Here is an 11,194-nt window from a genome sequence, read left to right as displayed (position 1 = left end):
CCCATCTGTCACCTCCCCGGCTCCTGGCTCCCTGAGCAGAGACCAAATGGGGAGATCCGGGTGCAGGCAGCATCCTTCCCTCTGCCCACGGGGAGCGGGGCGATGCTGGGCACAGCAGGAGCCTCCCCATCGCGTCCCCGTGCCCCTTCTAGAGCGGCTCTGCAGAGCTCTCGCTGGGGAAACTGAGGCAGGAGCAGACAGTGGTTTGCCCTGGGTCAGGACATGGCAAGGGGATGAAATAAAACACCGGGAATTAGCAGCTACCAAGATGAAAGGGCTGGGGGCTCCCAAATCTTTGGGGTGCCTCTGCATGGGGCTGCCCACACTGCACTGAGCCCCAGTGGGTGCTACCAGGCACCTGCAGCCGCCTCCACCCTGCACTTCCAGGGGAGAATTGGCCTCTAAGTGTGTTTTTGCTCATCTGCAGCTGCACTTACCTTTCAGGAGGTCCTGAGAGTGGCACCAGGAATGTCTGTGGGAGGTGAGAGCAAAGGCAGTGCCAGTGCCTCTGTTTCCAAACACCATACCCGTGTCCCTGGAGCAGCAGGGGAGGAGCTGCACCAGGTGCTGGGGAAGCATTCCTGCAGAAGGCTGCCCTCCCAGAGCATGTCCCGGGATGCTCCCGGGGAGGGCGAGGCACGGGGCGCTGCCTGGCCCCAACGCCCTGCTCCGACAGGCCAGACGTGCCCGGGCAGCTCCCACTGCCTCCTGCCTGCACCCGTGCAGCCTCGGCAGCCGTGGGGGGATGCAGCCCGAGGGCTCTGCCCTCGCCTACCGACCGGGCAGGGATTTTCCAGCCGAGCCCGTTGTGCAGATCTGAGCCCAGGGTAGCCCTCTGGCTCCCAGACAGCTGTTTACTGTGTGCTTCCCTTGGCTCTTCTCCCTTCACCGTCTCCTTGTGTTGCTCCAGGAGCAGTTTGAACAATGCAGGGCTGTAACTGAGCTCCATGGCATGGGCCAAGTGCTCATTCCCTCCATGCAGAGCTGACTCCGGTACCATGGAGCAGGAGCCAGCCTGGAGCTGGAGTCAGGCCTAGGGGTTCAGGTGGCTGTGGGTTTGGTGACTCTACTCGAGTGTGCTCACCAGATTATTTTCCTACACTTTGGAATTTTTGCTGCCAGGTGCATGGGGAAATAAGGTGAGTTTTCCACATCAGAGCAGGCCCTGCCCGCTGGCCGTGCCAGTGACACGTGGGGACTCAGGTGCCCACAGGAGGGCTGGGAATTTCCCTGTCTCCCTCAAGCCCTGACACAGCACCAGGATCCTCTGCCCACAGTGGGCAGCGACGTTCAGAAGGGTTTTGGCTTTGCCCGTGTGAGCACCTCGGGCCACGAGTGCATCCAGGCTGCCCAGCCGGCACCGCGGGCTGAACCGGCACTTGGAACGTCACCAGGCACCGTCACGCTGCGTGACGCAGCCTGGCGTGGGGGAATGCCCCGTGGTTTCGATCCCGTGTGAGCGCTGAGCTGCCTCGGAGGGCGTCCTCGCCCGGCGCTGACTCAGCAGCAGCCGCGGCACGCGGAGCTGCTCCAGCGCCCGCCAGCCGCCGTCCCACGGGGACACAGGGAGGACGTGGCTGGGGAGCAGGAGGAGTGGGGACACTGGGACACCATTGGGACGCCCTTGGAAAGAGCGCAGGAGAAAGCAGTGTGGCAGCTGATCCGTGCCGAGGAGGCTCCCACGCCGCAGGGCCGATCCAGGTGGGTGGCGGAGGCGGTGCCGGTCCCGTGCCAGTCCCGTGCCAGCAGAGTGGGGCTGGGTGAGCTGGTGAGGGGGGGGGTCACAACCGCACCCCTCTGGAGCAGCTCCTCCAGGCAGGAGGTGACCCGGTGTGCCAAGTGAGCCTGGCTGGGCTGCCCACCCCAGGAGGGCCAGGAGCTGGGGCCATGCTGGGTATTGCCCAGCACTCAGATCCCCACACTCTGGCTGGGCTTGGGGCATGGGATGATATTGGGGCACAGGGATAATGTTGCCATGTTTTGGGATCTGTTGAAGGGTGGCTCCACTCGGCTCACCTTGGCTCAGTGCAGCCTGGCTCAGCGTGGCTGTGCCAGCACAGCGGCTCAGCACCACAGGAATGTGGAGCAGCAGGTTGTGCCTGACCTGGCTGTCCGTGCTGGGGAGGGGACCCCACACCAGACACAGGTGACTGCGCTGAGGGACCCTCTGTCCTTGTCCCTGTGTCCCAACAGCCACCTCTGCCATGGCTTGGCCCCAGGGCTGAGTGTCTGGCACTGAGCTGAGCTCCAGCGCTCGACATGGGGACATTTATCTCCTTCACCTTGCTTAGGGGGCACGTTTGCACCCTGTGCTAAGCCAGGGAGCCCTCCCTGTGGCTGGCACAGGTATGAGGGCAGCAGGGCTGGCCATTGGCATGGTGTCTGGGCAGCGCTGACCCAAGGGGTGCTGCAGAGGGGTGCAGAAAGCTGCTCCAGTGAGGAGGCAGGAAGATTTGTGCCGGTGCTGGGACCGTCCCCAGCTGTCACCACGCCTGACCGCCCCCCTGCAGACACTTTCCAGGTCAGGAGGCAGCATGTCCCCCCAGGCAGGGCATGAGGACAAGGACAGGGACAGCCATCCTCCCCCAGGCCTCTCGCCTGTCACAGCGTGTCAGGCGGACACACCGTGTGCTGTGCAGGAACCCCGCTGGGGTGCAGATCCTGGGGGGACTGGGGCCGACACACTGTCCCCCCTGGGCTGGCAGGGGGTGCAGACATGGCTCAGCTGTGGCTCAGCCATGGTTCGGCGGGGCTGTGGGTGCCGGGGCTGGCTCTTGCTGCCTGCAGCCAGTGCTGAGACAGGCTCTGGGCTGCACCCAGGAAGTTTGTGCAGGGAGGTGAGCGGGTGACGTGACAGCTGCCTGCTTGGGGCTGCCGTGAGAACGAGTGGGACCACAGCCCACTGGCCCCCACCGTGCCCACCACTGCTCCTGGTGAGTGCCGGGGCTTGGTCCCACCTCCTCGGGGCTCACCAGTGCCCCAAATCAGGGCCACCGGGGGGGGGGGGATCTCAGAGCAGCTTGGGAAGGGGGTTGGGGGAGGAGGTTTGAGCCATGTGTACCCCCGCGTGCTCTGCCATTGCCTGAGCTTCCTTGGGTACTGGGACCCTTCCTGGTGTGCCTACCCCTGGGCAGGGGGCTGCAGAGGGGTGCAGGGCTGGTTTGGGTGTTCCCCCCCTTCCTGCTGTGGGCGGGCTGGTGCCTCTGCACGGCCGTTGTGGCAGCGGCTGCGCTCGTTGGGGTTGGCAGGGGCCCAAGGACACGGGGTGCACAGGGCCCCACGCTGCTCCCAGCGTACTGTGGCCGGGAAAACACTGGTGGAAACCCCCACTCATGCTTTCCAAGGAGCTCCAGGATGGGAGCAGTGAGCCTGGGAGCTTGCAAGAGCAGCCACGGAGTTTGCAAAGAGGGCCTAGAGCTGAAGGAACAGCTGAGGGAGTGGAGCACTGATTCCCCAGCCTGGCAGGGTGGTGGGTGAGGGAACCCTGGGCACGGGAGTAGGCAATGCACCCCTTGGCATGGGTGATGCAAAGATGTGGGTGACTGCACCCCGGGAAGAAATCAGTGCTCCCCTAGGAGCGGGCGATGCACCCCTGGGAGAAATCAGTGCTCCTCTGGGAGTGGGTGATGCATTTGTGGTGCAGGAAATGCACCCCTTGATGTGGGTGATGCACCCCCTGGGCACATTCAGTGCGCCTCTCGATGCAGGCGGTGCATCCCCGGGCACAAGCGATTCTGGCAGAGCACCGGTGAGGGGTGCTGGGCTCTCCCCGCCCCGCTCGCTCCCCAGGGTGCCCCTCGCCGGGGCCGGCCCTATTGGCCCCGGTGCGGTTTGAAGCAGGCGTGCGGCGCGGATTGGCCGGGGGACGTGTCGGGGAGGCTCGGCGGCGGTGGAGGCGTGGTGTCCGCCTTCAAATAGGCAGCCCGGGGCCGGCGGCGCAGCCAGTGCAGCACTGCACAGCCCGGGCAGCCTTTGTCTGCCGCGGGGCCGGGGCGCGGGCAGGGGCAGCATCAGCAGCATCGGCAGCATCGGCGCCGCGCTCACTCCGGTCCCTCTCCGCAGCCGACGGCACTAGAGCCCCTCGCTGCCCGTGGCGGCCGCCCACCCCCTATCCCGGTGCCGGCACGGAGGATGCCCGTCGAGGCGCTGCAAGCCGGCGACACCATGAAGGGGGTGACGGTGACAGCGCCTTTCACCTCGGTCATGCCCGTCCGCATCCTCCGCAAGGGCCCCGCATATTTCCGCCGGCACAACGAGGCAGGGGCCGCGAAGCCCAGCGCAGTGGAGAGGCTGGAGGCCGACAAGGCCAAGTATGTGAAGAGTCAGCGGGTCGCCAGCACCAAGCAGGAGCCGGTGAAGCCACTGCTGCTCAAGCAGCCCCTCTTCACGCCGGGGGTGCGCCGGGCTGTGCTCACCCCCAGCCGCAGGGCACCCGCGAGCCCGCGCCGCGCCGAGGCTGCCAGCCCGAAGGCCTCCCTTGACCTGGAGATCCTCAACAACCTCATCAACCTCTGTGACAGCCCCTTCCCTAAGGCCGAGAGCCCACTGGGCAGGGAGTGCAGGTGGCGGGCAGAGGCGCCGGCAGCGGAGGGGCCTGGCAAGCCGCCGGAGAGCCCCACCATGGCCAGGCCCCCCGGCAGCGTGACCGTGCGGAGGGTGGACGTCCGTCCCTGTGGAGCTCCACGGAACCCAGTGACACCGGTGCCCGCATCCCCCGTCCCAGGTGGGCTGCCTGTGACCCCGTCCCGGAGCTCACCCGCCCGCCCCGAGAGCGCCCGCCGGCAGCCGCTGCTGCACCGCTCCAAGTCGGACCTGAGCGACCGGCTCTCGCGGGCCACCGCCGACCTGGAGCGCTTCTTCAACTACTGCGGCCTCGACCCCGAGGAGATGCAGGACATGGGGGCCGAGCGCTTCGCCCGCGCCAGCTCCGACATCGTGTCCCTCAAGTTCCACAGCGTGAGCACGGCCAGCTCGGAGGGCGGGTGCTCACCGCCCAGCGCCGCCACACCGGAGGGGCGACCGGCCGAGCGTGTGCCCTACGGCATCTCCGTCATCGAGCGCAACGCCCGTGTCATCAAGTGGCTCTACGGACTGCGCCAGGCCAGGGAGCCCCAGCAGGTCTCTGATGTGTAGCAGGGCCGTGGTGGGCACCGGAGATGAGTTGCTTGCAAGCAGGCAATGTTGGATGGGGACAGGGCCCAGGCTGTGCCCTGGGAGGAGCAGGGACCTCTTGGCTATGATAGGACCCTTGAACTCGACCCCCCCTGTGCCACAGCGCCACTGGCCTGATGTGGTGGCTGAGCATCCATCGTCAGATCCCTGTGCCAGCACTGGAAAGTCAGGCCCCTGCGAGCCCGTGGGAAGGCAGAGGATACGTGTGTCCCTGGCTGTGTGGCTGGTCCCCAAATCCCATGGAACCCCATGTGTGGCTGCCCCGCCTGCACTGCTGGCAGCTCCTGCCTGCTGCGCTCCTCACCAACACCCATGGGTGGGGTGCAAGGGGCTGGTTCCCCCCTGCACGGAGCAGGGGAGGGAGCTGCCCCTGTGCAGCCTCCACTGAGGGAGTCCCACTGTCTGGGGTGGGACTGTATCCTGGTGGCCCCGTCTTATTGCTGAAGGTCTGGGAGAAGCTGGGTGCTTCAGGGTGACCCCCTGCTTGGAACCACCCAGGGCTGTGTGTGCATGTGTGAGTGTCTGTGGGTGCCTGTGTCCCCCCTGGGCTGCCAGAGGGCGTGCAGCCCACACCATGCTGGGCCTGGTATTTATGAAGACAAGAGTTCCTCTTTTCTACTGTTTTCCCAATGTTTCATCTGTAAATAATAATAATGGTGATGCAGCCAGGTTTATTATTAAATGCCTGTGTTTTGGAGGCTGTGCGTTGTCTCTTGAGGCGGTGGAGGTTAGGATGGGGCAGGGACCCTTGGTGTGCCTGCGGATCTGCAGGATTGGGGGTGCTGAGCGGGTGGGTGCTGGCAGGGGCGATGGGTGCTGTGCTGTGACGTGCCAGCGCGGGGCCCGGCGGGCACGGCAGGGCGGCGGTTGGGTCTGGCAGGTCCCGGCAGAGCCCCAGTCAGTGGGATTCCCCTCTGTGCCATGCAGCCCTCCCCTGCCTCCTGTCTCTCCAGCAAAGCTTGGCTGGGTCCTGGCTCCCCCGAGACTGGGAGATGGTGGTGGTGATAGTGGAGACCTCCTAGTCGGGCTGGGATGAAAGTTGGTGCAGGGAGTGCTTTGAAGATGAAAAGCGCCTGTGTGTTCTCCCAGGGCAGCCCCGCGTGGCTGGGGCAGCACTTGGGCCCCCTTGACTGGGGATTCCACCCAGCACCCCATGAAGAAGCAGTTCCCACCCCAGCCCAACTCCTGCACCGTGTGCGCCCACCCAGATCTGCAGCCTGTGGAGCAGGATTCATTCAGCTCCTGCTGGGGTATCAGCAGGTTTGGGTGTTGGGGATATGGAGGGCAGGATGTTGTGGCAGGACATGGTGACACGACACGGTGATAGGATGGCATCTGGCTGTGAGTCAGGCTGATGAAGCGCTCTAGGGAAGACACACATACCCGGGGGATCCTTAATGATGGCACATGGGGCACCAGGTGTCTCCCTAGGGAAAACACCCCGGAAATCAGAGGGGGCAAGGGACTCCAGGCACCTGCCTGGGGACAGCCTTCACCCTTGGGGAAATCTCTGAGGGAACCGGATCCCCGCTGGTGGCTGGGACCGGCTGTGCTGCTGGATTCCTCAGCCTGGCGTGTCCCAGGGCTTGGTCTAAATTTGCTGCCATGGCTAAGGAGCAGGGGGGGGCATGGGCCAAGCAGCCACATGTCCCCCAGACACTGCCTGTCCTCGGTGTGGCTCTGCTGTCCCGTGTCCCGGGTGGCCAGGGCCTGACGTGGGTGTCCATAGCCCTGTGTGCTCATGTGTGCAAGCATGATCCTGTGCACGCATGTCCAAGGGTATGTGCCTGTCCACGTGCACGCGTGTTTGTGACTGTGATTTCTGTGTGAGTGCAGATGCACGGACAGCCGTGTTCCCGAGGCAAGAGTCTCCATCTGACCTGGCACTCACTAGGACTGCCAGCACAAAACCCCGGCACAGACGTGTCCAGGAGCATGTGCCCCCCTGGAATGCCCCCCTGTCTCCTGTCCCTGCTGGGGACAGCAGGTTAGCTCCCTTTTCCCTATCGCTTTCCCTGGCAGCTGCCTCCCGGTGGCTCCAGTTTCATGGGGAGTGCAGCTGAGCCCGTCGGTTATTCCAGGGAGGAGGGGAAATGCCCATCACTGTCACCACCCCCCCCCCCCGAGCCGAGATCTCCCATGGGTGCCCCATGCGCAGGCAGGAGGTGCAGGCAGCCAGCCAGGACAGAAGGAAAACCGGCAGCACCGCCCCCTGTGTTTTCCATTTTTTAATTATTCCCCACTGATGAGCATCTTCTGGAAGCGCCAACGATGTCACGTGCTTTAATCAGTGTTAATTAGCGGGTGCCTCGGGACAGAGATGAGGGGAGGCAGCAGGAGCCCCCCCGCTGCTGTGTGCACAGCCGGTGCCAGTGCCAGTGCCAGCACCCACCATTTCCCACCCCCAGACCCATCTTAAACGGCAGCCCCCTCCCCACCCACGACCTCCAGACCGATCCTGGCTATCCTGGGGCTCTGCCAGCCCCCTGCCAGCTCAGTGTCTGCTCCCAGCAAGTGCCTTCCAGCACTGGGCTATCAGCCATCCCAGGACTGGGCCCCCAGAGGGTCCCCACAGGCACCCCCTGCTCTTTTTGTCCTCTCTGGTGGCCGGCCCCATCCTGTGAGGAGCAGTGCCTGTCCTGCCATGCAGGAAGACAGGGGCTTGAGCCACATGTGGAAGGGATCAGCCTATGTCTCCCTTCATGGCTGTGCCTGGGCAGAAGAGGATGGAAGAATGCCACCAGCCCCAGTACTTGTGAGGATCCCTGTCCCACCCAGCTCCTCTAATCCTGCAGGAAAGTGGGATGGTGCAGGCTTTACAATGCCCAAAACTAGTGAAAAGGCGAAGCCCCCACCATGCCTTGGAGCCCATCTGAATGCACAGTGGTCCCAGAGGCTGTCGTCACTGGGTGGGGGGTCTTGGACACAGGTCCCCAGGGAAGCCCCCTGAGTCCCAGCAGAAATCTGTGGAGAGAAGCTGAGGTGGGATCGGGAGGTTTCCCTGTGCCAGAGCCACACTTCAGCTGGGCTGGCTTTGTCTCAAGGCAGGGCCCCCAGGCCAGCTCTTGCAGCACCAGCACCCCTCACCCCTGCCCGCAGTCCCTCCGGCACGGCCATGGTGACACTGCAGGCACCTGGAAAATGGGATAAACAAGAGTGAAAAAAAAAAAAAAATGGTGGAAAAGGTTCCCTGCAGTGGCTGGTGGCGGGGGAGGGGGTCCTCAATCTCCCTCAACCATCCCTTGTCCTGGACTTCTCCCTCTGTGCTGGCACCGCTCTCAGTGCCGCCCCGACTGCTGGCGCATCAGAAGCTGGTGGGTCGGATCATCATGCGAGTGCCCTTCAGGGAGTAGCTGGGCCCCTGGAAGTGGTGCCAGCGGATGCCGTTGAGCTTGCGGATGTTGTTGCGGGCTGGGTAGTAGATGCCGTTCAGGTTGGAGAGGCCACAGGCGTCGAACCACCATCCTGGGGGGAGGGAGGGAGCGGGGCAGGAGGGTGGCACCGTGAGTGGGCACCCGGGGGTGCTGCGTGGGGGTCCCCCCCTGCTCCACTCACCTCCCGAGAGCATCTGGGCGCACTTGCAGAGGCAGTTGTCGTTGTCGGCGTCGCGGGTGCTGAAGTGGGTGCCCTGCAGGGCCAGGCCACTCTGCTGCCCGGCAGTGCCACTGTAATCCTGCAGCGACAGCCTGCGCCCAGCAGGAGCACAGTCACCGTCACTGCCGGCTGCTGGGGGGTCACAGAGCCCCCCAACCCTGCTCAGGGAGGCCGTGGATGCCACAGCATGGACGGATGCAGGCAGAGATCCTGCACATCCAGCTTGGTGGGGTCCCCAAGGGTGGAGGCTGTGCTATGCTGGGGCAGAGAGCACCCCCCTCCAAATCTCCTCCAGTCCCCTTCACTGGGGGGCCAGCTCGGTGTGTGCATGGGATGGATGGTGCAGGAGATCTCCAGGGTCTGGTCCCACTTCCAGCCCAGCAGGGAAGCCCCCAGCTGCCAGCCCCCCTCCTGCCCGTGGCCAGGAGCACACAGTCATGGCAAGCTGGGCATCATTAGCACAGCATCCCTCCCCAGACATGGGCAGCCTGGGGATGCCTGGCACCCCCAGGAGTGCATGGTGACCATGGCTGTGTGACCCCACTTGCCCAAGCAGCGAGCTGCAGTGCAAGTGCCCCTGCAGTTTCCCGGGATAGGAAGTCCCGCTGGGATGGCAAATCCCACTGCCTTGATGCAATTCTATACATTAAAAATCCACTTCTCAGGAGTCCAGGAAGAGAAGAAAGAGTGTGGGGTGGCTGCTTTTACAGTGCCTCTCTCCTACCTGTACAGTTGCTGCTCACTTCCCAGCTGGAATTTCCCGTACTGGGCATACACCTGCCCGCCCTCCCAGTCCTGCAGCTCCACTCGCAGGGCGTAGGGCACCCGGCTCGTCAGCAGGTGCACGGCCTCGTTACCCAGCCAGTACTCCCCTGCTGCATCCCCAAAGCCCTGGGGAACAGCAGGATGGGTGAGTGCAGGGTGCCCGGGGTGCCCCCAGGGTGCCCCCGTCCCCAGGAGGGCACAGACCTGCTTGTACTCCCTCCAGCTCCTCTGGAAGCTGAGGCTGCCATTGGCACGAAGCTGGATGACAGTCCAGCCCCCTTGGTCCGTCTCCATGTCACAGTAGGCCTGTAGAGGGGAGAGGGGGACGGGCTGGGGATGGCTTGGAGTGGGCAGTCAGGGGCATCCCCCAGTGGGCTGGGCAGCTTGGTGTGGGCACTCCATGGGTGCCAGGGCTTGTTGAGGGGCTGTCAGGTGTATACTGTGCCCGGTGCCTGGCTGGGGGGTCACTCCTCCCTCCATGGCTGTGGGCAGGGGCTGGGGCATGATGTTCACAGGTCAGGTTGCTTTTAAAATCGATTTTATCCCTCCATCCTGAAGGCTGTACCAGCTTTGCCTGTACTGGGTGGGTGCTGCCTTCAGCCCTGAACAGCCCCTGGGGCCGGATGGTGTGGGGAGAACTGCCCTGGGATGTGCCACAACCCACCGTGGTCTGGAGCTGGTGTGCACTGGGTGGCACTGGGGTGGGCAGCACCCCGGGGTGCTGCAGGGGTGCCCTCCCCAGGCTATGCTCACCTTTTTGGGCTCACTGAGGTTGGCGATGTGCAGGGTGTACACGCCGCTGGTGCGGATGCCTGCCCGGCGCACCTCAGCACAGTCCTGGAACTGCTGCTCCTGCCCAGCTGACATGGCTGTGGCAGAAGGGACAGTGAGATGGCAGAAGCCCTGCCAGCCCCACAGCCCTGCCTGGTTTTGCATCTCTTCCCTCTTCCTTTGGATGCCTTTGTGCTCACAGACTATTTTTTTTCCTTCTGTGCCATCTCCCGAGGGCTGGGCAAGGCAGCTGTGCCACCGGCTCTGCTGCCAGCCTAACCCTGGGGGTTTTCCATGGCTGGGGAGGGAGTCAGGACATGGACACTCCCCCTGAGGGCTCCAAGCTGCTAACTGGATGCAGTGAGTGGCTCATTTTCTAGTGGAAGATGTCCCTGCCCATGGAACAAGATGAGCTTTAAGGTCCTTTCCAACCCAAACCAAACCATTCTGTAATTCTATGATTCTTGGGGTGAAATCACTCCAGCTGAGCTGAGCGCCCTCCTGAGAGTGGAAGGTGTTCTCCCACTGCCTGCACCCTGCCCACACCCTGCCCTACACCCTGCTCACCTCTGCCCTGGGAGACGAGGCGCACCAGGCTCTGCACGGACTGGAGGAGCTGGAGCTGCTGGCGCTGGAGCAGGCTGGTGTTGGCACTGGCAGCCAGCAGCGTCTTTTCCAGCTCCTCGATGGTGCCCCTCTGCTGGCTCAGCAGCCGCTGCAGCTTCTCCTTCTCCAGGTGGGCCCCTGCCAGCTCCGCCTGCTGCTTCGTCTCCATCTCCAGCACCCGCACTTCCAGGATGCTGGGAGGGGGATGCAGCGGTGATGGGGATGGCAGAGCGGACCCAGCCCCAGCTGCAGTGTCCTGGCATGCCTGTGGGGACCCATTGCTGTC

The 11,194-nt window shown here is 64.1% G+C and overlaps 2 protein-coding genes across 2 annotated transcripts in view; one reads left to right on the top strand and one right to left on the bottom strand.

Annotated features, from left to right (window-relative positions):
- The first annotated feature begins 4,102 nt into the window (after positions 1-4,102).
- Positions 4,103-5,869, top strand: FAM110A (family with sequence similarity 110 member A). Its single transcript, XM_027894929.1, has one exon. The coding sequence runs from the start codon at positions 4,132-4,134 to the stop codon at positions 5,131-5,133; it is 1,002 nt and encodes a 333-aa protein (XP_027750730.1). The 5' UTR covers positions 4,103-4,131; the 3' UTR covers positions 5,134-5,869.
- A 1,751-nt stretch (positions 5,870-7,620) lies between these two features.
- The window catches only part of ANGPT4 (angiopoietin 4), a 9,177-nt gene continuing 5,603 nt past the window's right edge, over positions 7,621-11,194 (bottom strand). The window contains exons 4-9 of the mRNA XM_027894935.1: positions 10,870-11,102; positions 10,285-10,400; positions 9,736-9,837; positions 9,491-9,657; positions 8,728-8,858; positions 7,621-8,637 (exon numbers count right to left, since the gene is read on the bottom strand). Of these exons, the coding sequence (XP_027750736.1) occupies positions 8,477-8,637; positions 8,728-8,858; positions 9,491-9,657; positions 9,736-9,837; positions 10,285-10,400; positions 10,870-11,102 (910 nt within the window). The 3' untranslated portion in view covers positions 7,621-8,476. The remainder of the gene's footprint in view (positions 8,638-8,727; positions 8,859-9,490; positions 9,658-9,735; positions 9,838-10,284; positions 10,401-10,869; positions 11,103-11,194) is intronic.

Source organism: Empidonax traillii, unplaced genomic scaffold (assembly GCF_003031625.1).
Source record: "Empidonax traillii isolate 1590-97213 ecotype Southwest subspecies unplaced genomic scaffold, ASM303162v1 scaffold448:size1359114, whole genome shotgun sequence".
NCBI lineage: Eukaryota > Metazoa > Chordata > Aves > Passeriformes > Tyrannidae > Empidonax > Empidonax traillii.
Note: the sequence above shows the minus strand (reverse complement) of the source record. Positions and strands in the feature narration are given on the sequence as shown.